General features: G+C 46.4%; 1 protein-coding gene across 2 annotated transcripts; it reads left to right on the forward strand.

Annotated features, from left to right (window-relative positions):
• Positions 1–228: 228 nt before the first annotated feature.
• Positions 229–23663, forward strand: LOC104617057 (gamma-aminobutyric acid receptor subunit beta-4). 2 transcript variants are annotated; one of them, XM_010282273.1, is made up of 6 exons: positions 229–452; positions 13493–13575; positions 17822–17959; positions 19587–19739; positions 22307–22563; positions 23056–23663. In XM_010282273.1, exons 1-6 carry the CDS (start codon positions 247–249, stop codon positions 23431–23433), a joined length of 1215 nt encoding a protein of 404 aa, XP_010280575.1. In that variant the 5' UTR covers positions 229–246; the 3' UTR covers positions 23434–23663. The 2 variants fall into 2 exon arrangements, with proteins under 2 accessions (XP_010280575.1, XP_010280576.1); XM_010282274.1 differs by having other exon boundaries at positions 22307–22551.
• The last annotated feature ends 3947 nt before the right edge of the window (positions 23664–27610 follow it).

Here is a 27610-nt window from a genome sequence, read left to right on the forward strand (position 1 = left end):
TTTGTTTGACAGGAGTCATGTAATGTTGTTTTGTCCCCTACAAAGCTCAGACTTGTTTCCATTTTCCCAGAACAAAGCACCATCTCCCCAACTGGTGGAGGTGTGGACACAAACATTTGGGTGTCAAGGAATTTGGAGACCCACTAAAGGTCTCAGCAGCAGCAGTAGTGAAGGGAATGAGTTATGTCCCTACCCTGGAGCCAGGCTGACGTTTGCATGTTTCTCTCCCAGGACTACACCATCACCATGTACTTCCAGCAGAGCTGGCGGGACAAACGCCTGGCATATAACGACCTTCCTCTCAACTTGACCCTGGACAATCGGGTGGCTGACCAATTGTGGCTGCCTGACACCTATTTCCTGAATGACAAGAAGTCCTTTCTGCATGGGGTGACGGTGAAAAATCGCATGATTCGGCTCCATCCTGATGGGACTGTCCTGTATGGCCTGAGGTAAGTCTAAAGGGAATCTTTGCTGGTTGTGGTTGAGAATATCTCATCTAAACTTCCCCTATTTCCAAAGATATTCTTGTAAGGCAAGGACCCAAAAGCCCAAAAGATACTCAAGTGTTGTACAGTGTCAAATATCTTTTCTTTCTCCAAGCTGGAAATGGTTGTTTCCTTCAGACTTCCAAAGTTTCCTGTGCTGCTATAGACAAATGTTGGAGATGGGAATAGTCTGCTCTGAGCGTTTCAGGTCACTGTCATTCATGTTGCATAACACTTCCATTTGAAACGCTCATTTTCAGCTGCTTATAATTTTCTGCAAGTTTGGCCTATGGAGATGAGGCTTCGTTACTCTCGTATCTGAGGCTGAATTTCTGTAGCATTTGAGTCAAATCACTTTAGTCATTTTTGAGTATGAAGTAGGAGACATGTTTTTGTGCGGTTAAAAAAAAAAAGTCTCTTTACCAGAGCAATGATATCTAGTAGGGGAATGGTCCTCAGTGAGGAGGCTTTTTGTAGTGTCTGGGATAAATTTACGTAGGCAAGTCCATGGCCCTTGAAAGTGCTGTGCTTGTGTGCAGTGGAGGTGGCAAAGATTGGCCTCACTGTGTTCTCTGGATATGTGGAGATGTCAGGGTAGGTAAGAAAGTGAAATGGAGTGGGCAGAGGGCTGAAAGGGGAGTTTGCAGTTGTAGGTAAGAGTGCAGGTTTTGGATGTTGTAGCTGAAATCCAGGCAATGATTTTCCCAACCCTGTATTTGTCTGCTTTGAGCTTTTCTCCTAGGTTTCTTTTTTTCCTTTTCGACCACCAAAATTCACAGCTGGCTTTTTAGACTTGCCTCCACATTCACAAATGATTGTGATAGCAGCTCTGGGCTTACGTCCCAGTGCAGCAAAGCGGGAGGAAAGACCTTTCTCCTCCAAAGAAGGTACACCCACCCTTCCCATTTACAGTATCAGCTCCTCTGCTGCTTCATGTCTTGTGGCAAAGTCTGACTTATGGTTTTTTTCCTCCTCTTTAAGTAGCAGGGCTGTTTTGGGGAGAGTAGGGCTGGGTGTAAGCATAGCAAAGTAGGAGGCTGCCCAGGGCATCATCCTGCCAGGGCAGCAAGGCGGCTGTGCCCTGTGCTTTCCCTATGGCAGAGCCCTGGGAAGCCAAAAGAACAGCAGTTGCTGCTGGTGCTGAGGGAAAGGCTGTGGCATGTGGGGTGATGTATGTACTGTTTTTTCCTTACAATTAGTGGATACCTCTTGCTCCACGGCCAGAAAAAAAACAAAAGGTGCAAAAAGCCCAACTGTGTGACTGTCCCAGTTCTGCCTCCTCCTTCCCAGGACAGATACATCCACTTCTGCCTTGGGCTGGCGATGTTGTTTGACTGATACTGCCAGGGAGCCCTGAGCCAGCTTTATTGACCCATCAGAAAGATTGTAGCCCAGATTTTCTCATTGTGCTAAAAGAAGAGTGAAGACTAGGTGAGAAGATGCTTTGACTTGGGGTAGGTAGGAGCATAAATTCAGCCTGTTTGGAAGGAGGGCACAAGGAGTGCTGTTATGCTCAGGCTGCTCTTTGCTGCTGAGCCAGACCACCTGAACTGGTGGGAAATCTATGCACACACCTGCACAGCAAAAGAAATAGAAATGCTAGTATATTTTTATCAGCTGTCATTTAGCTCAAATAATGAGCAGTGTGAACCCTGCAGCACAGGTGACCGGCAGTGGAAGTCCTTGAAGGGTTTGCACTCAAGCTGGGTCAGGCTGGGGCACTGTGCAAGCCCCTCCTGCACTGTCCCTTCCCTTCCCCTCCCGCAGGGCCCAGCAGTGCAGGGAAGGGAGCTCAGCTCCCTCTCATGACCTGCGTAAATGGGTGAGATGAGGAAAATTGCATCTAGGCCAAAAGAAAGAAAATGACAGCTGTTTGCCCCTGTTATTTCCAGGGCCATAGTAAGAGCTGCCTGTGTTGTTTTAACTTTTGGCTGGTTTTCCTGGAAGCTGCTCTCTTGCCCCTGGAGAAAATGACAATTGCAAAAATGAAGCACTGAGCAATGGTAGCTCCTGTTCCCAAACTGTACCTCAGGTCAGGATGGCTGGCTTTTACTGTCCTGAAAGTACTGGGGTTTTGGGGGACAAGCCAGGGGCCCTGAATGCTTGAAGTCGCTCCAGCTTTATTCATAGTGGTATGGGCAATGTCTTCTCTAGGGATGCTTTCGGTACTGACTCCTGCACCTGTGATTTTGCTGACAACAGAAGTGCTAGGTGCAGTTTTGCAGGTGCAAATGACTGTGGTCCTATTCAAAAATACATAGCCACGTGCACAGCAGGTGTAAGCAGGTAAGAAAACAGTCATTGAATATTCACCTGTGTTCCCTTTATCTTTGTCAAATGCACCCATTCTTGTCCTGCAAACAGGAAGAGAAGTGCAGATCCTCCCTGTGTTTTGAAGCCTGCACTTGTCTTTTCCTGCATTTTTCAGAAGGATTCATAAAATGGAGTTGCGTGATGGAAGAAGGCCAAAGGAAGCAATTTCTGTTTCTTTTCCTTTGTTTGCCTGTTTGTTTTTCCCTGAGCTAGATACCACAGCTTTGTTCCTTCTCCTGCTACCTTCTCGCCAGTCACTTCCCCCTCCTTTGAGCTGATCCTGTAGCAAAGTGACTCAATCATGCTATTTGCGGCACAAAAATAATTTTTCTTTCCAGCAGTCTCTGATGTCAGAGACCAGGGACAATGACACCCTGGCAGGCCCCTGCCTTCAGCAAGTGTTCAAGCAACTGGCAGGATCAGGCTCCAGTGCTGGATCAGACCCCAAGGTCCAAGTTAGCGCGCACAGAATTCTGTTTTGTTTCTGACTTCTCTGAGAACAAGATCAGGCTTCAGCTAACTTGTTATGAAGTAAATGAAGCCCTTTATTCCTCCGCTCCACTCCATTGTGAAATTTGTGTGTCGGAAAAGCATATGCTTGTTTTTGGTAGAATTAGCAAATTAGTGGATGAAGGGAATGCAGCAGATGTAATACAGCTACATCTTAGGAAAGTGTTCCATACAAAAGCTTACTCCAAAATGAATGCACAGTGGGCTCAGATTAAAAGCTGGTTGCCAGGTCTCCCACAAAAGGAATGCATAAACAGCAGTGGGCTGCACCGGGGCAGTGATGCTGGGCTACTGCGGGGCTGGAGTTGGGGCTGGTGCTCCCTACCCCCTTTCCCAGTGAATTAGCAGATGGCATAAATCCCAGCAGGCCAAATGAGCCCAGATCCAGCCCAGAGGGCACGCTTATCTCTGCAAACACTGTGGTGGGAGGATGCAAACCGGCAGAGCTGCCTGGGTTTTTAGGATGTGTAACCTGGCATGGTGGTGCCTGAACTCACCTGGCCCCCAAATGCCTTGCAGGAATTAAAAGTGCCTGTGAAGCATAGGAGATCTGGTCACCTGTGGCACGCAGCAGGAAAGTGCTAAAATGATGTAGAAAGTCTGCAATATGAAGGGAGGCTTAAAGGAACTACCCACAAGGACAAAGCAATCAGCTGTTGGGTGGTGGAGGGAGGTGGATAAAGTAGTGAGGAAGAGCTGGATAGTACTGGATGAATTCAATATATTTTTCCTCCTAATGGCTTTTTGTCAGAAATGGCATTGGTTTCATCAAATTTTAAACAAAAAATTAGGGAGAAATTTTTCATTTAAGAAAAAGCATTTCAGAGAATGTTGATGTTTCACTCCTAATTTTATGTAGAGAATTTTTCACTTGTGTCAATATTTCCCTCACTATTTCAAGCTGCTGTATTGCCACTATTAATGTTTGAGAGTAACATACAGAATCATCAAAGGCTCTCTCTGGACCTCCAGAGACTGTCTAGTCCACCCCTGCCCCAATATTCAATAAGCTTTACATTATCACATGTGCAAGATGTATATTACACTCTGAGATGTTTATTTCCTTTTCTAAACCATGTAGCATCCATTTGGTAGTGAAACAAGTTGACACTTGTCAAATGCTGATGTCATCAGTTGCTAGCTGTTTTCAGAGACCTAAAAATAGAAACAACTATAACAATGCAGAAATTCTCATATGGTAATTTGAAATAATATTTGAAAACACCTTTAAAGCATCCTTCAGGGAAATCTTTAAGCTATTTGGTTTCATTCTGATTAGGGACAAAACCAGATTCCAGTAAAACAGTGCTTTGAGGAGCCCAGACCGCACCCCTGAGCTTGTGGGCGGTGGGGTGGGCTGGGACCCTGGGAAGCAGGCGCGAAGCTGGGTGGACGGCAAGTGAGATGCAATGCCTGGCTGGCGAGGAGCCCAGGCAATGTAAACTGAGCAACTGAAAAGCTGCAGAGGAATTTGATGACGGAGACTAAATCCTGTGCAGAGAGAATGAGGGATCTCCTCCTGCGAAGGTGGTAGTGGCGGGGGGGGAGCGTGTGCATGTGTTTTGTGTTTGGTTTGGTTTTTTTTTTTATCCCTGTCCGTGATAGTCATTGCAATGAGGTGTGTTTTAGAGATGAAGCAGCCTGGATGCATGCAAAGGTGCCAAGGCATAGCGGGGCTCTGAGCCCAGTGAGTGCTCTCCTGGGGAGACAGACCCCTGATGTCCTCATCAGTGTAAGTACCTGTTCAGTGCTTAGAGCAAGGGGGGAGATTTGTCATTCTTTAAAAAATTGAAAATGTGCGGTTTTAAACTGGGAGAAGCTGGGCACATCTGCTGCGGTAGCGCTTAATTTCTGCATCTCTTGGGGGTGAGTTCCCATCAGTCAGCCCCTCCCTGCAAGGTGGTGGCTCCTGGGGGACATCAGCCCTCACATTGCAGCAAGCTACAGCTGACCTGCTTGTGGACCAGACCTTGTTCCTGGGCAAGGCAGCAGCTAGAGCACCACTTCTAGCTCACCTTACACAGGAAAGCAATGCAGGTTAACAGATATATGTCAAGCATCCCATCTGCTCGCTCATCCATCACCAGGTACACTGCCAGAGCCCCCCGTGCCACCCTGCTGTGCAGTGCCTCCAGGGCTGCCCTGCCTGCTCCCCACGGCTGCAGCTCTGCTAGAGCTCATTTTGGGGACAACTTCTCAGCTCCCATCTCCAACCTGCCTCTTAATCAGGACCCAGCTCTGTCTGTGTTGCATTCCACTCATCCCAGTCAGGGATTATTGGGTTCTCCAGCCGGTAGGAAGGTTTCTCCTGCTCCTGTCTCACTTGAAGCCTGCTGTTTGCAGCCGTGTCCTTGTTCTCTCCATGAGTGTTATTTGATTTCCTGCAGAGAAGATGGCCTGATGCGTTAAGACTGAGAGTTTTTTTCTGTACTGAGACCACTGAGCAATTTTCTTCTCCTGTCTCACAGGCCAGAGGAAAGAAATCTGCGATTTTTGCTTCCTCTTCCCTCCCCGAGAGAGGTTTCTCTGGAAATGTGGGAGATGTTTCAGACTCTACCCTGTCTCTAGTAGCTCTGCCTGCTCCCTCTGCAGATTAGGCAAAGGCCACAGAAATCCGTCCTTTGGTAACTTGGGTGCAAAGAGTTGGTCTTATGCCCGTCCAGTCAGCCCCTTGGAGCTAGTCCTGCAGCCCTGTACTGCTCCTACCGTGGAGCGCTGCTTTGGGCCACCTCCTTAGCACAAGGTGGGGAGGTGGGAGGAGAGTTCATTAGGTGGATGAGGAGAAATGAGAATTTAATTAAGAGCTCAGCTACCCAGTTGAGGTTAAGGACAGATCCCCTCTGCATTTTTGTTTCCTAGGGTCAGGATGAGAGACTTAGGTAGAAACACTGGAAGGAAGTTTAATAATATGGAATTTCAGAATAATCTTAGCAGCTATGGAAAAATTTGGAGCTCAGTAAAACAAGATAAAGCAGCAAGCCAGAGCTGCTTCTCCATCCTTAATGTTGCAAGAACAGAGGCAAACGTCATCAGGGCCTGGCTGGAATTGCTGTTTGTGCTACATCTCGTGTAAGTCTGACTCGTATATTAGCAAAAATAGAGGTCAAGGAGTATCCACAAACAGCTGATTCCCACTGGCTCCTCACAGCTCACTGAAACAACTTGCATTCCCTGAACCCTCTGCTTACCCTGGCAGCACATCTTAGTCTTTCTGCTTATCCCATCCCAGCCACCACTCTGAGCCCATCCCTGGACCCTGTCTATTTTTTGCAGAGTCCCACAGGTTTAAGTCATGGGTTGCTGTTTTATTAATTCAACTTCATCCCAGCCTGATCCTGTTGAAGGAGGAGACCTCCTGCTCCTTTAAGGGCAGATCACTGTTGTCTGAAGCAACCGTAACAAATTAATCTCTTTTTAAACATGTTTCACTTGGGTCTCTCTTGTCCCCCATTCCAGGAGACAACTTGCCAGATGCATAGAACATTTGGAATAGAACAAAGAGAGAGAAAAGCAAAACTTTCCAGCCAAGGCAACTCTGCTCTTTACTCTCTCAGGGTAAAAAAAATGGTTGATTTAGGTGACTGGTACCCTGAGTACTAGTTTGGAAGAGCTTTTTTTTTTCTCCTCCATCTGAGTGAAGTGCACACTGTTATTTATCAAAGGATGTCTATGCAAGCACAGATGCTTTTGGAAACAGAGTGACCTTAGCAGGATTGTGCCAAGGCTTATGGAGTCAGTTTTAGGCAAACAGACACAAGGGGAAAATATTCCATATCCTTGCCTTGCTCTTGGTTCTAACGTGACCTCCAGGAGTTTGCAAAGATCAGACCACGTTAAAAGAATGGCAAAATTCACCACAGGTTTATAAATCCCTCCAGGCCCTTCGACGTTTGTGCTTACTGCCAGGCAGAAGGTGACATTTGCCAGCATGTTTTTATGACTGACTTTGAGAATGTAGAGAGTAAAAATTCAATTTTGTTTTTTTCCCATGTTCAGCAAAACAGCAATTTTGCCTCTCACTCTCTACTCTTAGTCACCACAATTCACTTAAGTCTAACTTCCCCCATGGAGCAAGCCTGCACAAGTCCTGTGAAACCTGAGCTGCTTCCATCCGTTCTCCTTATTGCTGCAAACTGCTGTGAGCTTTGGGAGTCTGTATCCTGGGGGGGCACGAGCATCTTCAGCTTCTCAGGAGATTTGAAATCCAAGAAGTTGCAACCAGTAACTTAAAAAAATGTTTATCTTTTGCTGTGAGGGTGTTTGTGTTGGTCCCTGCATAATGACACTTAATCTTTACCTGCAAAATAGGATATGTAAGTGCCTGAACTGCTGGCTCTGTCTCCCCTTAGAATTAGGAAAGCAATGGTGGGATATTTGTGTTATACTCCTCATCCATACTGAATTTTAAGCAGTATCTTTCTGAAGCCAAAGGTATCAGGGAACATTCCTGGGCAGTGGATATCAGTGGTCTGCATAGTCAAATTGTTTCCTGGGTTTGGTCTGTGTCCATGAACAGTCTCTTGGGCATTTCCCAGTTAGAGCACAGCAGAGGCTGGTGACCATTCTTAATAGGCATTTTACATGCAGCCAGACCCCTTTACTGGAGGGTAAGAATTTAACTGCAGACAAAAGCTGTTCTGTACCAATTGACATTGGCCCCAGAAACCACTGCCAGGCATGTTTAGTTTGCTGGTATAGACACAGTTATGATGCAGACAGTGCAGTAGTTTATTTTGTAAAGATGAGCTTAAGGGGAAAAGCGACCCCACTTGCTTTATGAACCCCTCAAAGGTAATAGTCTTCCTCTCTCTCCCACCTAGTCCTCCTTAGAGAGTCTGGACCTGCTCCTTTTGAAATCAAAGGGTATTTTGGGGAAGTCTTTTTTGGCCCCTTACACTTGTTGCTGGTGAATTTGGTTCTCTCAACACACTGGAGACGATGTAAAGGGTGAATGGGTAGCTGAGGGCCTTCAGAGCTGAAGTTTGGTAGAGGCAGATCTGACTGGGGCAGGAGCTGAAAGGGCAGCTACCTTGGAGGTGTCCAGCAACAGGGTAAGGAGGAGATGGAAAGAAGACATTCAGTCATGGCAGGTTTTAATAGCAGGTCAGACCTTCATGCTACTCTGTGCCTGTGAACTTATATAATCATTCTAAATAAGACAGAAGAAGCCATTAATAAGTAAACAGCGATGAGGAGGATCAGAGAGGGAATGGAATGGCTGGTGGTGTTCATGTCAGAGAACTGATATTTCTAAAAGACTGATGGTTTGCAGAAACTTGAGCATTGCCTTTTGATCTGCAGCTGTGGTAGGACAGTCCTCTGCTGCTGCCAGATTCAGCTTGCAGAGCAGGCAGTGGTGTAGGGACAGCAGGGTAAGGTTGCATTACCCTTTTCTGTGCCAGCACCTGCTTTGTCAATACAAGCTTCAGCTGGGCAGAGCTTTCCTCATTGCAACAGACAGAAACCTAGCACTTGCCCCGTGTGACTTAGAGCTTCATGGCTGCTTTTCTAGGGATGGTCTCCACCTCTTCTTGGGTCGAAGGATGCTCTCCAGAGTGAGGTATCCGTGCCACTTTGGCTTCTGTTTGGATCCACTGGGTGCTGGCAGAGAAGGGGAATCTCCATCAGCCCCCAGCCTGCCAAAGCTGCTCGACACCTCGTGAATGCGTGTCCCTTTTTCCCTTTTTTGTTGAGATGTAGGGTGGTTTCTCCACAGCCCTGTCTCCCCCCAAATGAACGGTGTCCACCTGCCAGCTGTGCAGCAGAGTAGCAGGGCAGTGAGGACTTGGCTGCTTGATAGCACGACTGCCTACAGACCTCAGGATAAATGATTAGCACAAGGTCATGAATGTCATTTTTGTGGGGAAGGAGGTGTAAAGGTTGTGACATGTGAGGGGACTGACCCGGGGGCCCACGGAGTGGTAAGAGATTGAGGGAGGAAAGGGGAGCTGGAGACTGAGAGTGGTGGTGGTGGACTGGCTCGGTGGCTGGAGGGAGTGGGACCGCTTCACTGAGCGCATCATGCATAGCGCAGGCAAGCCTCTCCCCTCCGATGGGCAGTGTCTCTGTGAATTGCCATCAAAGCAGATGAAATTTCACACCACACAAATTTTTGAATTTAAAAGGGGAGGGAGGTGGGTAAAGAAGCAGGAGAGGAGGAGGGGGAGGGAGAAGACGCAGCCTGGCTGGGTGCCAGCGCTTCTTGCTAAGGCCGCGGGGAAGGTGGCATCCTTCCCCGGCGTTCCCGCTGGCCCCTGCGCTCGCTGCTCCCTTTCCCTTTGGTCACATCTCCTGGAGGCAGGGTGGTCTGTCTAGAGCTGTTTACAGGGCAATGGTTTGTTCTCTGTCTCATCTCCTTCTCACAGAGTGAGTATCCACTCCTCTGCTTTCTGTATTTTAACTTCTCATTCTTCTCCAGCTCTCCTTCCCCAGACTCCTTTACCCCTTTCTTCCCTGATCCTTCCCCTCTGTTCCCTTACCCCAGTGGCTTCCCTGTCCTGCATTATCCGCTCTCCTGTCTCTTATCTCCATTCCTGCCTCCCCCATCAGTGTTCACACCATCATCACTCTTTGATCCTTTCCTCATTTTTCCACCTCTTTCCTTCCACCTTTATTGCCTCTTAACCCTGTTGAGATACCCAGAAGCTCCTTAGTGTCAATCCCCCCCATCTATCTCTCCATACAGTCCTCCCCATGCTGTCTTTTATGTGCCAAGCAAACACAGATGCGTTTCGCAACAGCTCAGAACATATCAAGGTAATACATTTATAACCATCAAAGCATGAAGCCCGGGTTGGTCCTGCGGCCTTCTGGACCAGAGATGGCATGTGCTGGGACCCCACGAGGTTGCTTGGGTGCCTGAGTTTTGCTCCCATTCCCCTTTGGCTGTGAGAGGTGGGTAGAGCCTCTCATCCTTTTATGAGTCCCACGTGCCCGCAGCACAGAGCCACCAAAAGAGCTAGAGAAATCTCTTGTTGGCCTCTCTAGGTGCAATTGAATGCTGTCAGTCACAGAGGCCACAGGTGGATATTTCGCCAACAGTGGCAAGGTGCTGTGTAAAACAATGACAATGTTGTGATGCTGCAGGTCACCCATGGAGTTCAAGCAGGGTACAGCAAAAGGAATTTGCTGTCCAGGATGCTTTTTGAGATCTGAAGTCTAAAGAATTAAACACCCCCTTCCTCTCTGGGGTACCACTTGCTTTATCCCAAGTAGGGCTGGTTTATCAGGGTTTAGGTGCCCAGAAGCAGGACCTGAGCAGAACTTGGTGCCCCAGGCCAGCTGCCTCTCACATCTTGTCATGATGCAGGACCCCCACATCCAGGTGGCCCTGTGGGTGCTGGTGTCCCTGGCCTGCCAGGCGCACCTCACCATGGGTATGGCATGGCAGCTGAAATGCTCTAGGTGAGCAGGTGGCTACAACCCAGGACAGCCGCATGCGGCTGTGCTGCTTCTGGTCTGAAAACAGAACAAAACCTTCACCCTACTTGGTCCAATTCTCACCTGCCCGAGTGGTGTTACATGGGCAGATCACCAGGAGTTTGGGACCTGCAGCCAGCTGGGGTGTCATGGGAGGATGCTGAAGTATATGGTGTGGATACACCTGCCCTTTAACCAGAAGGAAAGAGAAATGATCCGGCTTTTGAAGATGGATGCCCTCTTAATCTTGGTTTTTTCCTTTCTGTCCTACCTGTCCTGAGATTCTCTTCTTTTTGAATAAGAGGAGATAAATTCTGCCCTGATGTAAATCTCTGCTGATATAAATTGGTGTGATCTTTCAAAAATCTTTGGAGTGGCTCTGGATTTATGCGGGATGTTAGTGTGAGTAGGATTTGGTGCATGGAGTGTGGTAGCCATAGCTCACTGTGTCGTGCTCTGCATTTCCAACCGGCACTGCAGGTGATAAGCAAATCCTGTCGAGAGGCGAAGGGGTCCCTCTGGATCCAGAAAAGCCTTCCCCTAGATGTCCTTTGTGTGGCCAAGTTAGCCAGCCAGGCTGCAATTTTGGGATGGACAATGTGGAAAGATTTTAGCCCCCAGGGTCCCACAAATGGGGTGGAAAATTTTCATTTAATACATTTTTGCATCTAACACTTTAGGGAAAACAGGAAAATGCATTTGTAGCTGCTATTTCCCACGGGTGCAGTATAATATATACAGTATATGCCATGTGCGGCATAGGGGGATGAGTCATACCCGTTCGTGACTCTTTGGTCTCAGTGCCTGGCCAGGACGGACTCTGCACCTGCCACTTTGGGCTTTCCTGGCAAGGTGCAGCTTGCCCCAGGTGTGCTTCAGACCTGCTCCTGCACTGTGGTGTCCTGTGCCCAGCTACCCTGGTCCAGGAGGATTAGGGTGGGAGAGGCACAACATTTCCAGCAGCCCTCCTAGAGATGCCAAACGGGGAGGCTGTAAAAGCAATACATGCAATCCCAAAGCCATGGTGATAATTTCTAAGTGGCTCCTCTCCTGTTATTCTTCTCCCCCTCTGAGCCTTCTCTTCCACCCCGACTGCATTACAGATAAAAGGGTTAAGAGCTCACTTGGGCCCCCTGCTCGGAGAGAGGGCAGTTGCAGTGTTGTATCTAGACCCAGTGAGGATATATATAAATTCCCTCCGTCTCTTCGGATCTATTTATAGCACGGCAGGCAGTGGCAAAGGCTCTCCTCAAGGCTTCATCTCCTACAAACAGTCTTCACAGACAGCAGAGAGATAAATTTAGCACACGAGATTTCTTAAAGAGGCAGCAGCTCTGCAGGGCTGCTCGCCTGTCCTGCTACAGCCCCTGTCCTGATACCCCACTGGGGCAGCCCTCTCCCATGGGTGCTTGCCCCTCTGCAAGCAGCCCCCCCTTTCCAGTTTTCTGTCCAGCTTCACCCATTCTCTTCCCCTTTCTGGTCTCTTTTGCTATCATCATTGATTTTTTTTTTCTTTTTTTTTCCTCCTTTTTTGCTGGTTCACCATCTCATCCTCTCTGCTTTCTCGTTTTTCTTTTTTTCCTCTCTTTTCTCTCTCCCAGGCCACAGGGCTCAGAAGATAAAGCTTTCTTGTTAACAGTTCACTGGTTATGCCTACATAGTAAAAAAAGTGTAGCTTGATTAATGCCTTCCAGATGGTTAATTGAAAAAACAGGGGGGAATGCACCAATCTCTCCCCTCTCTTCAGCATTCTGCACACATACATTGCACAGGAAGAAAACTGCATTAAAGGGTGAGGGGAGCAATATATTTGAGAAACAGGGGCAGCCTGTTAACTCCAGGGCGGCGTTGCCAGGCTGGTGAGTTAGCTGTTGGTTTGTCTGTCCCTGCTTCATGCCTTTTCCCCTCATCTATTCCACCCCAAAATTCCCCATCCCAGAGAGCAACACTCCTTCATGTACGATCGGTAACACACAAAAACCCTCCTTGCAGCCTGGTGTGAACCCCACCGTGGGCACCAGGCTGCTCTGCCCCCACCTCGTGCTCTGACACCCCCAAAGCAACACTGACCTTCATTCTTTAAAAAATTTATTTTTTGTGGGATGCACATGCACACCCATGTCTTCTTCATGAACCTCGATCATGCTGTCGGTTGCACGGGACTGACTCTGTTACCAGAGCCGTGAGCCCCCAGGAGCAGAAGGGTCCCATCGGTTGGGTCTGGGCTTTTGGATTTGGCAGTGCCAAAGTGGGCGTAAAGGGCGGGGTGTGGGTGGGTGAGGACAAGTACGGCCATTGGAGCAACTTGGGAGGAAAAGGGGGTGATAATGTGGGCAGCTATTCTTCTCCATAGGTCATTGCTGGGCAATTTAATCAGTGCAGCTTCTGTTTTACGGACACGTGTCAGCTGTCTCCCTCTTACAAACAGACATGCCTCTCCTCTTCCCCACCCTACGTGTAGCTCTGCCTACTCCCGGTATCTTTGTCTCTCTCAAGGGAGAGACAGAGGAGGAACACAAGTCCCTCCCCACCCTGTTAATAGACATACTGCTGACGTGAGTCATGAAGGGTTTAAGCCGTGCAGTTGAGGGTGAGCCGCATCCAGCCCCCTGCCCCACACACCTCCCACCACGGATCTCCCTGGTTTCCAGGGAAACAGTGGCCCTAAATGCTGCCTGACTTTCACGTCTGCCTTTCATTGTGCCTTTTTTTTTTTGGCAGGAAAAACCACAGAACTGTGTTTTTTTTTCCCCTCCTTTCAGGATCACCACCACAGCTGCTTGCATGATGGACCTGCGGAGGTACCCCCTGGACCAGCAGAACTGCACACTGGAGATCGAGAGCTGTGCGTATACGTCCTCCGCCACGCGGTGCCACCCAATACCACCCTCCCCAGCCGCAGCTTCATGCTCATGGGATGCCTCTCAGGGGTGTTATGGGCCACCCCTCTTGGAGGATGTCCCATGGGGCAGGACCAGGCTCCCTCATCCATACTCCATCCTGAGGGGACCTCATGGGTGAAATGCCCAGGAGAATGGAGCTCTAGCAGCAGGCTGGGCATTAAAATCACTCTCACCCTCAGGAGGGCGTTGGAAGACTCCTTTAGCCCTAAGAAAGCCCTGGGAGCCTGCACTCGCTTGTGGCTGGCCCTGTTCTGCCTGGGAGGTGGGACTGAGCCCTCCCACGGTCCCTGCCCACCTGGATCTTCCCCTGACTCCTATTGAAAGCTCTCCCGACTGCATTGGTGGAGGAGGTCCGGCTCTCCCTCATAAAAATGCACCGCAGTATCCCCTCAGGAGCGGTCCAGAGCAGCAGATCTTACAGTAATGATGATGCAGCTTCAGTGGTGATTATCAGAGAATTGCTTTTTTCATAAAAGAGGTCCCACAGCATCCATAGTTTGAAGTCATCGTGCTGCCTCACCAGCCCTGCCTGTGCCTGGGAGCCCCCTTCCCGTGCGCCGCTTGGGTTGCTCGGGATGCGCAGCCATCACGGTGCTTGGCGTGACGGGTAATGGGATGTAAATTATGTCCTGCTGGAGGCACTAATAACATGTCATTTCTGGCACTCCTTAGCATTTTGAGAATAGTTTACAGTACAACCAAGAAAACAGAAGGCAGAGAACTACCCACAGTTCCCCATGTTGCGATTTTGTTCTTAATGGGACCTGTCAAGCCAATTTGTTAGTCGAAGCTATGTTTCCGTATAATATTTCTAAGATCCATGCAGAGATGAAGAGATTCAATTGTTTCTTTCCTCAGACCTTTTGTCTTTTACACACCTGCATATTCTAAATCCACAGGGCTCCATCTTGTTTGCTTCCAAGTCCACACAACTCTGGAATAACAGTCCTTTTATGTCTGTCTTAAAAAACAAAGTATATTAAAAAAAACCCACCAAAATAGCCTTTTTGTGGTGCGGGGGTGCTGGGTTTGTAAAGCAGCAGCAGGCAGCCGGGGTTTCCTTCCCCACAGCAGCTTGGGGCACTTACCTGGAGGAGATAAGCCAGTGCTGGCATTGCCTGTTGACCTATCCCTCCATCCCAAAAATAGCCCTTACCACATATACCCCTGCCTAGCTGTGTGCCAGGATTCAACAAATACCTGATGAGGCAGACAGCAAACAGGCTGCTAATCTGACGTTTTAAGACACCGTATCAATACTTTATGATATTTCAGGTTGAAATGACTTGTCTTTGTGAAAGTTCTTTTACTTTTTAAAAATAAAATGGAAATTTGGTTTTCTTTTTACAGCTAGAAATCAAAGTGAAGTGCTTATTTTTAGACTGAACAACCTTTCCCTTTAGAATCACTTTAAAAAATGGCTTCCTTGAAAAACGTTTGATTTCATTGCATAATGCCATAATAAAAAAAAATACAAAAATTGGTACCCACTACCAGCAGGTCGTAGAATAAATGGAATAGTTAACTGTGAGATCTCCTAAAATTATTTACTGTAATTTGACGTTTTCATTGCTGATCAGGAAGTAAATTTGAAGTCACTGCTGTTAAATTTGTGGATGATGAAGATAGCAGTCTGCGTGGCTTGCTTGCTGCACATTTGAATACCTCCCAATTTGAATACATCCAGAATGCATTTGAATGCAGCTAAATGTGGAGGCCTGGGTGCAGGAGTGCGGGCCAGGCTGCCAGACTGAGGGACTCGTACCTGCACGTGTATCGACTGGGGGAAATGATGAAGGGATGGCAGCCCCGAGCACCGCGGCTGGAGGTTTTGTAGCAGGGCTCTGACAAAAAGGGCTGGAGTGAGCCTTGGTTATATAAACCAGGGGAGCTGTGAGTCAGAACAGGGAATCGATTGGCCTCTGCGTATGTCACTGGTGAGATGGGGAAGGGGGCTCTGTCTCTATAAATATAGACAAAATTTAGAAAGGAAGTTGAGAAATCAGAAGAGGTTGAGAAAAGATGCTAAGAAGTGGTTCAAGAGCTAAAGCAGATGTTTTGCAGTAAGAAACCTCAATAACTCAATCTGGTTTGTTTACTGCAAAGGAGGTGGAGAGGTGACTTGTTTACAGGCTGGGTGCACGTCTGCAGAGGGGCAGTGCTGGGTGGAAAGGGCTTGGTAACCTCCTAGAAAAATTCAGAGTAACCAGCAGAGTCTCAAGGTCTGAGGCAGATGAATTCAAATGTAAGATCACACACAATGCTTTTAGCTGCGGGAGTGTTTGAGCCACTGGAATCAACCACTGGGAGGAGTGGGGGACTTGGCTGTTTCTGGCTGCTTTCCACACTTGGTCTCAGTGCTCTGGGAGAGTCGCTGCAGCCAGATGCAGATACCACGTTCCTGTGCACAAAGCTGGGGTACTCCAGGCAGTGACACCCCAGTGTCTGCAGCAGATGAAACGGTAACCTAAGGGTCCTGAATCTCTGTGGGCTTGTGGGTGTGGGTGCTTTACCGCTTGCTGCCACGGGAGCAGGAACATGCCACGGGAGGAGGTGGAGCCCTGGCTTAGCTGATTTACATCAGAAGCAGATCTGGCATGGCATTTGGAAGATTGTTATTATTTTTTAGCACCCATGAATAAGAGCAGTAATGACTGAGACTGCAGGATGGGGGCTTGGAGACTACTACATAGTCATCAAATAATTCAGTTTGGGAAGAGACCTCAGGGTGTCTCTAGTCCAGACCCAGCTCAAAGCAGGGTCAGCTACGAGATCAGACCAGGTTGCTCAGCTTGTTGTCCACTTGGGAGCTGCAGGATGACACCATCCTCAAAGATTCGGCTCTGATCTGGGTTAACACTTGGCCCCTAAGGCTAGGTAGAAGAATTTCTCCTCCATAATACATTCAACAGCTCTTCATTCCCCTGATCCCACTAATACACTGGTGCTGGTTTTGGTGGCAACTCTACCTAGTGGATATTAGCCTTGCTGGGTATTGCTAGCCTCTCTGCTGCGAGGGCCTGTGGATAAGGCAGGCTGTTTTGCTGCAGTGCAGGTTGTGAATAAAAGCTGTCTGTGGGTGTTAGGTGAAGTTCATGCTCTAAAGGAAGCCTTGCACCATGCCAAAGCCTGCACGTATCTTACTGCTTCTTTGCACACAGAGGTGCTCCCATGCAGCTCTGCACTTTGCTCAAGAGTAAGAGGCCAGCCGTTGTGCAGCAACAGTGCTTCAAAGCCCAGCTTGCCAGAAGTGGCATTAATTTTCAAATGGAGATGAATCCTTGCTCACAAGGGCAATGGGCAGGGCTGTAAACATCACACTGATGGGAGGGGAGCTGCATGATTTCGTCCCCTGGGCCTCATTCCCCATGGGTCCAGAGCATCTGAGGAGTCTTTCTCCTGGGACTGTGGCTGTGGGCTCCTCAGCGCTTCCAGCCTGCGCAGCCCTGTCTGGCACGTATAGTTTGGGGTTAAAGTAAAAGGCTGTACCCTTGCCTGAGTCAGCAAATCCATTACCCTGAAACATAAGGGTTGAGTATTTGTTACCAGCCTGACTTCTCCTCTTCTCTCGTCCCATTACTGTTCTTTTCAGCCAGCACTTGGTAAAAGCAGCCCCTGATCTCAGAGACTCTGTCTGCTTCCCAGCTCCAAATTTTGACTGAGAGTACTTAGATGAGGGAGATGCTCTGATGCTTATATTTCTTTTCACCTGCTGTTGTAAATCTTTTTGTCTGTAGGAATTTTTGATACTTAAGATGTTCTGCTTACCTAGTCCCCACCAGAAGGTATTGTGTCGTCTCCCCCTTCTGGTGAAAGGAGGCAGTTTTTAAAAAGCAAAATGCCGTGTTTGGTACATTTGACAGAGGCTTCTGAAGCACAAGTCCCTGTCATGTCAGCCATGGAGATTATGTAGCACAAGACAAGGCCTGATGAGCCACTTCTCACCTTTTTATCCTGAATTCTAGCCAGAAGTGGGAGTTCTGACCAATTTTTTCCTCTTCTTCTTGAGACCATACTGCCAACCTTAGCTGAAGAAGAAAAGTACATCAGCAGGGAGGGCTATGCTTGCTATTTGATGGTGTGGGCTTTCCTTTGGATCCTCTTCCAGATCACCTTAGTGAAAATGGGGGTGTCATCTGCTCCAGCTTGTCAGCTAAATTCTCTCTCTGTGCTTCTTCATCTCTGCAGATGGTTACACAGTTGATGACATTGTCTTCTTTTGGCAAGGAAATGATTCTGCTGTCACAGGGATGGAGGTGCTAGAACTGCCCCAGTTCACCATTATTGAGCAGAGGCTGGTCAGCAGGGAAGTGGTCTTCACCACCGGTGAGTTTCTGTGGAAGGGATGCAATGGAATGTACAAAACTTCTAGTGATCAACGTCCATGTGGTTGTTCCTCTGATTCAGATGCTGAGGCACTGATTTAGGATTTGGCTTCAACTTAGGGTCCTGTTCCTTTGGAAAAGAGGCATCTTCTGTACCCACCGAGTTTGCTTTTTTCCCTTGGCTGCTTCTCTTCAGACACTTATGGCATCATTTTTTTGCTGCAATTTTTTTCATTTCTTAGTCAAAACACCAACTGAGCTCAAAACAGAATCTCTTTAGACAGTTCTCAGCCTTTACCTGGTTTTTATGTGGTTTGCAACTGGCTCTTGAAGCTAATGTAGGTGCAATATTAAGCAGAAGAATATATCAGTTGAAAAGCAAGTGGTCTATGAAATGATGCAAACCCATCTATATGTGGCAATAAAAAGATCTGCAGAGAATACCTCGGACAATTCAGATATCGCCAGCTGGAAAGTTAGAGGGGTTTGGATTTTGGTTGCTGTCTTCACTTTGATCTAGCATGAAGTTCACTGCCAAAACAGCATGCCACACACCTGTTAAATAGGACAATTTTTGAAATGCCATGAAATCACAGCCTGACTCTATCAGCAGTGGTGGCAGATGGTGATGTTGTTACAATAGTGCCTTAGGGGCATGCTGGGAGCAGGGTCCCATTGCAATGGTAATCTGGAGACCCACAACAAAAGGCAGTATTCCTCCAAATGAAGTTTGCAGTCTAAATAAGTAAGACCTTCCAAAAAAGACTGGTGAAATACTGTGTTCAAGCTACACAAATGGCACATAATGGTGAGAGGACATAACCTCCTTTTTCCCAGTCTACCTCCTTGATCATTAAAGACTGTTGTTCTCTTGTTACTTTTGCTGCCAATGCACAATTATACCCGTATTTCATGCTGCTGTGTTGCCTAAGGGACGGAGATGGGAAGGAGGAATGACTTGGACTTTGTCTCACAGCAATGAGAGAGGCCCTGCTTTGTCCCTGTCAAAATGACCCTGCTCCAGTGGAAGGACTGCAAAAGTACTTATTGTCACTATCCCACTTAGGTTTGCTAAAGGATTCAGAGGAAGTTGCAACAACTTGGAATAAAAAAGACCTACAGATTAACTAACAGTACTCTATTTGCATATGAATTTGCCCAGTATGACCATAACCCATTTTTAGAACAGCATGGGAAAAATACGATTCAGATCATCATTGCTGTTTGTAGGAAAAGCTAGCACATGAAATATTGGAAAATCATCTCACTGCATCCAGATATAGGGCTAAAGTCTCCTGGGTAAGCCTGTATCAAATTGGCATGTACCATAATAACAATTCCAGCACTGAACAGACATTCTTCCATGGTGACTGATATAATAATGTAGTGTATGTAGAGTTTCCTTTCTTCTTAATATTCTGAGCCGACTGAGCAGACCCTGAAGAGCCTCCTTCTAAAAACTGATGAGTATGCAAAACCAAATGAAGGAAAAAAGATAGATTTCTCATTATCCCTGCCTCTTGAGAACATTTTCCAAATAAAATTTCAATTCCTAACCTAAGATCTTACCATAAATATAGCCTTGCCCTCCTCTCAAACAATATCTCCCTTTAATATCTCATTGACAGGTTCATATCTGCGCTTATCCTTGAGTTTCCGGATTAAGAGGAACATTGGTTACTTTATCCTGCAGACTTATATGCCATCTATTCTTATCACCATCTTGTCCTGGGTCTCCTTCTGGATCAATTATGATGCTTCCGCTGCACGAGTGGCACTGGGTATGTACCTTTTCATTATATGTTGAAGAAGGTGGTTTTTTGAGGGAGATGATCTAGGATAACTGTAAGAAAGAAAATACCTTTTTCTTTATGAGGTAGCAGCTAAACAAGCCACATAGGTCTGTCAAACTTGTTGTCCCAAATGAAGGATATTTTTTCTGAGAACAAACTTCCATTTTTCAGCCAGAAGAGCTACTTTTTTTGTTCAGAAGTATCAGTACTTCCCAAACTTGAATCTGTATTATTTGAATCAGTAGAAGTTCTACCATAAATTTCTGTGGGTGCAAGTTTAAACTCTATAACAAAAGCATAAATGGTCACAGCTTCTCAGACATGTGAGATTCTGACATGCCATGAGCCCACCAGTTCTCTCACTCTGGTTTGTACTTTTTTTCATAAGAGGAAAAGTCTGGGCACCTCTTTGTGTGCCAGGACCAGTTAGTTGGATGGGTTAACAATGTTAACTGTTAGTAAGAGTAGTAAGAATGGTGAGTGAATGGCTAAAAGATTAAAAAAATAAAGGAAATCACATTACACCTTTTCATGGTAGTTTAGGCCCCATACAGACACTTTTTGTAACTGAAGACCTTCATAACCAAGGCAAATGTAGGACAGGTAGTTAAAGTCCAAGTTCTTTTTAAGCACATGCTCCCCTAAATAGGAATGCTTTCTTTTAAGAGGGAAAAAAATGAGGTCTTTTAAGTAACAGAAGGGAAGTGGGGGTGGATTGCAGATAAAGATTTTGAAGAAGGAACAGGAGAAAGGGGGGATGGATGGCGTATGAGAATGGGGCTGTGCAACATGATAGAAAGTTCAGAAATAGTAGAGCCAAGGAGGGAAAAGGATTTCATCTGTGAGTGGGAAAAGGCTCAGAGAGGCAACTGAGCACAGGTAGAGGCTGGGTCTTACAGAAAAGGTTGGGGGCTTAAATTAGCTCTAGGAGAAGACAGAGTTTGAGAAGACTCAGAGGAGGGATGGTTTGTAAAAAGATATAAAATAGATGATTTGGCTGTGCTTGCTTGGAGAGGCTGGAGCAGGCAGACAGGGAGGGAACAGAACAACATGGTAAATTAAAAAGGTACGTTGCATTGACAGGAGTATAATCAGTGAGAGAAGAAAAAGACACCATGGCAGACATTGCTGTTACAGTGAAAGTACAAGCAGAAGGGTGGACATGAGATACACAGCTGTTGAATTTCTGCTGACATCTGTATTCAAAGGAGAAGACAGAAGAAAATCATTGTAGATCAGAACTGGAACAGCTCTCCCTAAACTATTTCTGACAGCTCTCTGTCTAACTTGTCCTTAAAAAACGCCAAAGAAGAAGACTCCACAACCTCCTCTGGGCACTTTATCTCCAGATTTACCTGCTGCTACAGTAAAAAGCTCTTCTTTGCCTCTGTCCTAAGTCTCCATTGCAATTTGTCCAGTTCTTAAGGGAGACATGGAGAACATTCTATTCCCCCTTTCTTTGCCCCAGATTTCTGGATATTTAGACTACTGTCTAAATATAAACAATATAATATGTTGTATGTATAGAAATATATCTCCCTTCTGTTTACACTTCTGTGAACTGAAGACTATTAGTTCTTTAAATCTTTTATCAGGAATTACACTAAAGACACAATGAGGATGAAAGAGAAACAGGACAAGCAGCAGTCCAGGATACACAGAGAGGTTTGTGAGCCATCACTGTAGAGGTAGGGCTGAAATCAGAAGAGCAAATTAGGGTCACAGAGACTAAAAGAGATGCCAACAGAGAGATGAGGAGGAGGGACACTAGAAGAAAAGGAGATCAGCAAGATAGTAAGGAAAGCAGGACAGCTGCGTTAGAGAAGTGGAAAAAGAAGACTAGGTTGAAGAGGAAAAAGTTACTGGCCCCAAAAGAAGCATGAAGGCTCCTTGCCACCTTTTTGAAGCTGGCAGAAGATTGTCAAAGAGACAGATCTGAGGCCACTCTGACAGCCCAGAGAAGGGAAGAGGCTGTGAAGAAACCGAAGAGGACTGAAGGTCTGAGAGTAATCATGGTGCACCAAGCTTTTGGAGACTGAATAGGTGGGGAAAAAATGTTCAATGAGACCAAGAAATGTTTATTTAAGATGCAGGAAATATGAGTAGGCCTCAAAAGGAGAGCATGAGAACCATGGGAGGAGTGTGTATAGATGATAATTGAAGTAGTGAGTGTTAAAGCTGAAGGTGGGAATTGATGGGGTCAAGGATGCAGACAGAATTCTATGAGGCAGGCAAAAAAAGAGAGCACCGTGAAGAGGGACTCTCTTCACTCTTTCTCCTTAAGGACTTAAAGAACCAAGGTCCGGAGATGTTGATCCCCATCGTCCTGATGATATATAGCTTTGACATTTTCTCACACTGTTGGTGGCTGGTTTATTTTCTGCAGCAATTTGTACTGGGCAGCTGGGCTTAGAATAATGACAATTTTCTTCCCAGCTGCACTGCTCCTGTCCCTCCTGAGGTTGTCCAGCTGGGAGGAGGCATGGGGAAGCTGAGAGTGGCATTTCAAGAAACCATCCCACCTTGGTAACAGAGCACCTACCCTCTCCTTACAGGTGTCACCACGGTACTTACAATGACTACCATCAACACCCATCTGCGGGAGACTCTCCCCAAGATCCCTTACGTCAAGGCTATTGATGTTTATCTCATGGGCTGCTTCGTCTTTGTGTTCCTGGCACTCCTGGAGTATGCTTTTGTCAACTACATCTTCTTTGGGCGAGGCCCCCGGCAGCAAAAGAAACAAAGTGAACGGATCAGCAAGGCCAACAATGAGCGCCACCGTTATGAGGAGAAGAGGGTGAGAGAGCAGGTTTGTCCCCTTCTTTCATTGTGGCAGCAGAATTCAGACTCTCCACTGTTCATTCAGTCCTGGGTGAGCTGTGTAGCAGCCTTTCTTCTCATCATGAGAGGTGAAATCCAGTTCCCCTGTCTGGTGATTATTGGAAAATTTTGTCTCCTTGATAACTTTGTCATCATCCTGAAACCAGTCTCATCAGGACCGTCCTCTTGCATGGGGCAGGTGTACCCAAAAGTACCCCTGTGGCTTTTCATCCTACTATGTTGGCAGAATCACACTACCCCACTCAGAAGTTTGCTGCAAGCACATGTGGCTAATCTTTCAACTCCAGCATCAGTGGACAACATTTTCAAATGCAGAAGTCCAGGTTCAGAGCTCACAAATGACCCAGTCAGTGGTATTGTTACACAGAAAACAGTTTAAAATCATCCCTGATGGTGTGGCCCTGTGGGCGTTGTGCACAGGCCACCCCCGCTACCTTTCTCTCTGTCTTCCCTGTTCTAGGTTGACCCTTATGGTAACATACTCCTCAGCACTCTGGAGATGAACAACGAGCTGTTGGCCACGGACATGATGAGCAGCGTTGGTGACTCTCGAAACTCTGTCATGTCCTTTGAAGGCTCAGGCATCCAGTTCCGCAAGCAGCTGGCCTCTCGGGATGGATTTGGTCACCACCCAACCCTGGACCGCCATGTCCCACTGACCCACCATGCCGCGGCCCGCAACCGTGCCAACTGCCGTCTCCGCCGGCGGTCATCTAAGCTGAAGCTCAAAATCCCAGACCTGACAGACGTCAGCACCATTGACAAGTGGTCACGAATCATTTTTCCAATCACCTTTGGATTCTTCAATCTTGTTTACTGGTTGTACTATGTAAATTGATGCCTGCAGCCTCCAAGAGAGATAGGGACAGACACTCAGACAATGACAACACAGGAGTGTTGTGGTCTTTTGGGTTTGGGTTTTACTCTTTACTATCATTATCATTTATTCCTTTGATTCATTAGATTTATTCTAAGCTTACTCTTCTCTTTTCAGCACATGTAGAACCATGGAATGTGTGTGGGGGTAAGGGAGCGAAGGGTATTCGGGAGGGTGTTTTGTTTCAGGGAGGGATGTGTTTGTCTCGATTTTGGTTACCTGCTGAAGGACTCAAACCATTGTAAAAAAAACAAACAAACAAACACCAAAAATTAAAAAAAGAAAGAAAAAAAAGAAAAAATTACCGAAAAAAGAAAAAAACACAAAAAAAACCCAAAAAACAAGAAAAGTTTAAAAAAAGGGGGGAAGGAGATTTAAAGTAATTGAGTAAAAAACTGGTGGGGGCATAGGTTATCTTTGGCTGTGCTCACTAATGCGTTATCTTCAATTCCATTTCACTACTGAATTTCATCTTTCTCTTCTCAGTATTATTATATTTTTTTAATTTTTCTTCTGTCACTGATCTTAACCCCTTCATCTTTATTCTTTCATGGATTCATGAGATGGTGGGGTTTCATTCTCATGCTATGAGATTTCTCTTTTCTTTTTCTCTCTCCCTCTCTCTTGCTTACAAGCCTAAAAGAATCTTTTAAACCAACAAATAAAAAGAATATTTATTTTGGAAGAGCTGGGAAGGGGGGAGGACAAGACAATTATTTGGGAGGGAAGGGGCAATGTGGGGTTATGGGAGGGGGGGAAGAGGGAGCTTATAAAAAACAAAGGCACATTTGCAAGTTGCCTTTTTCCACCTTCAGGAGTTTGCAAGCTGTTTTTCCTGTATGAATGTGTGTGTGTGTGTGCACACGTGCAGCACATCTGTGTGTGTGTGTATGTGTGCATGTGTGTAGATACAGATGTGTGTGTGCAAGCATGTTTTCTGGGGAGGGGAGCTGGGGAGGGGGGTTTTGTAATGTCTTTTGTAGAAAGAGAACACAGATGACATTTAACTGGCAGTGTTTTGTGGGGAATAGCAGGGTTTTGTTTGCTCATTGCAACTTTGCAAGGTTGGAGGTCAGAGTCCCAGCTTGTGTAGAGCGCGAGCTGGGGAGGTAGATTGTTCAGCTATATACTTGCTGAGGAAAGTCGGCTTTGGGGATCAGCAATGGGACAGTGCTGCTGTCCACCACTGGCAACTGATCTCTAGCAGACTAAGCTGATGCGGTCCTGAAAGGAGGGATTGTTCCTAATCATTCCCACCCTGCATCTTTTTTACTGAGTTTAGGGAGAAAAGCAGTTGCAGGACTCTGAAAACTCAACCCTTCCCCTCACTACCTGTTCCTTGTGCCAGACAAGGGGCTTCACACTCCAGCCCACTGAGGGACCATAGCCTGCAGAAAGGTGCAGGGAAGGGTGGATGTCATTTAAATTTGTTGTGCTTCAGGTTGAAAAAAACCAGGAATGATAACTGTCCCCTTTCCTAAGTTCAGAAGCAAATGGTGGGCTGGCACCCTCTGATCTGTACTGCTTTATGTCTATTAATACATGCAGAGTGTAGAGAAGAGCACCCTGTGTCCCTTCTTGCAGAAGGTGTAACTAAGGATGCAGTAGACTTCCACTGAGCATCATCCCACTGGAAGACGATGGTCTTCAAAGCCTGGGCAGGGTGAAGGTTGCAAGGAAACTGTTAGGTTTTTTGCTTTCAGTTTGCTGACCTTGTCAGTGCTTGTGGAAGCCCCTAAATCTGTAGCAGCTTCCATCCACAGGCACTCATTATAAAGGTACAGAAGGGTAACTTGGCCTTGGACAGCAAGGTCAACTTTCTCCAAAGGAGCCAGTGACTTTCAGGAAAATCACTGAATTATTGGCCACTTTGGCAATCACTGATGATTGATAATCTCCCTTACAATATTAATAAAAGCCATGAAAATAATAATTCACAAGTGCAAAACTTTAACCCTAGGGTCATTCTACCATTCCTGGAGTAATGATGAGAACCTTGTTCTTACCTGATGGAGGTTTTTACAGGCTGGACACACAGACACACGCACACTGCCTTGAATCCAACCATCCTTTTTTTTTTTTCTGCTAGCATTTCTCTTCCTTTTTCCCATTGCTTAGGAGAGCAGAGTGATCCTCTGAGACCAGGGAAACTCCTGTGTTTTCAGATGACAGATGCACATAATGCACATCTTTTCATTCACTAATTTATGTCTGTACAGTGCTATGAAAATGTAAATCACTATAGGCCTGACCTAGTAACACTGAAGTTACGGAAAGTTTTGCCTTGACTTGGATGAAGCAGGATCAGGACTTACCAGAGTAATAAGTATTGTTATTTTTATATCAGTAATGTGTCTTATGCATTTTCAACTAATAGAATCCTAAGCATAAAAGTAGAGCATCCATCCTTCTCAATCACCCCCAGTCTCTGTCTCCCTCTCTCATGTTCATGCATTCACACATTTGGTCCAGGCCTCCCTGGACTCACCAAGGTTTTAGCACAATTGTTAAATCACTCTGATTCCCAGCTGCCCTGCAGAACAGTCTCTTGCTGGTTTCCACATTCAAGAGCGATGCTGTTGAAAATGGGTTTTCCAAATGTTATTGCAGTTTACAGTATAGATGGGTCTGTACAGGAATAAGAGTCTGAAGAGTGAATGGAGCTGAATGATAGGGTGAGGATGGGATCCGGGTAGTTTTATCCACCTGATACGCAGGAAGTTAAAGCTTGCCCAATGCAGAAAGTTATGCTTTCTAGTAGGGACTTTATTTGGAAATGGCTTTTAGATGTTTTAATGGAAGCCATAAAGTTGTGTTTTATGACATCAGCAGTATAATGTAGGTGGATATACGCATGTCAGATGACTGTAGTTCCCAGATGGAGGCTGCCTATTAGCAGGTTCAGTTTTTAAGGGGAGTCTAACCAGCTGATTGATGATTAAATTTCTAAACACTTACCCTTTGTGATTTACCGATGTGATTGCAATGTAAAGGTTGGTCAGAACGATAGAAGGGAAATAAAGGGCAGTTATAAGAAGCTTTTTAAGATTGAAGGGAGAACAAATGGCCATGCGATAAGAAATTATGAAGCTGAGGGAGATGACTCAGGAACTCCAGTAATTTGATAGTTGTAGTAAAAGCCTGACAAACGTGTGGCAGGAGTTAGGCACCTGAGAGCTCTCTCAGCTAGTCCTAAAGACTGGCAGAGGCAGTGGCACACAAATGATGCAAAACCTACGTATGCTCTTTGCTGCTTAGGCACTGAGCCCCACAGAGAGTGGGGTCCTAACCAATCCCATCCAGCGCCCTGCAGGTACAGCCCAGGGCCTCCAGAAGCTGGAGATCAGGCACAAGAGGGGCTGTATTTAATATTTGAGGTTTAAATAAGGATTGAGCCCAGAATTTCATAGTGACAATCCAAAAGCTTTCCAGGGAAAATGCACTGCTCAGATGATTTCTTCACCTGCTGGGGCTGTTATTGCCTCAGTTCTCTGTTAGCTGGGTTCTCTTTCTTAACAGAAGTCATTCCTAGTTTCTCTCTTTGAATGTTTCTGACCTGGTATTACCATGTCAGTTTTACTTCATACAGTCAGTCTTAGTATATCCAGACATCTGGACTATTTGGTCCTACACAATGTTTGCCAAAGAGTGTGCGGTCAGGACTTTTCACAGTTCAGGAACTGCCTTATAATTTCTGGTGATAGGGCAGAATGCTGGAGAACAACTGGGTGTCCTGTGAGATGGATGAGTAATAGAAAATATGTTCCTGTACAGGGGTAAAGAATGCTGAAGACCATCAGAAATGCCCTCCTCCAGAACCGAGGTGGCACCTTCATTTTCCCCTCCACAGCTGCCTCTGTCCACCCCTAAGAAAAGCAACAAACCCATGTCTCGTTTCGAGGTCCAGTGATCCAGAAAAGAGACAGTGGAGAAAAAAAGGCATTTTAATCATGCTCAAGGCTCAGAAGTTTCAAGCCATCACAAGCATGAAGAAAGGAAAGGCATGAACCTCTCATGCAGTGGGTACAAACCTCATGTTACTGGAAAGGTGGAGGAGATTTCCACACTGCAGCTTGTGTACCCACTGCTGTCTACCTTTTCTTCACAAAGAGAAAGCAGTGGGGAAAGAGGGAGGAAA

Source organism: Phaethon lepturus, unplaced genomic scaffold (assembly GCF_000687285.1).
Source record: "Phaethon lepturus isolate BGI_N335 unplaced genomic scaffold, ASM68728v1 scaffold1882, whole genome shotgun sequence".
NCBI classification, from domain to species: domain Eukaryota; kingdom Metazoa; phylum Chordata; class Aves; order Phaethontiformes; family Phaethontidae; genus Phaethon; species Phaethon lepturus.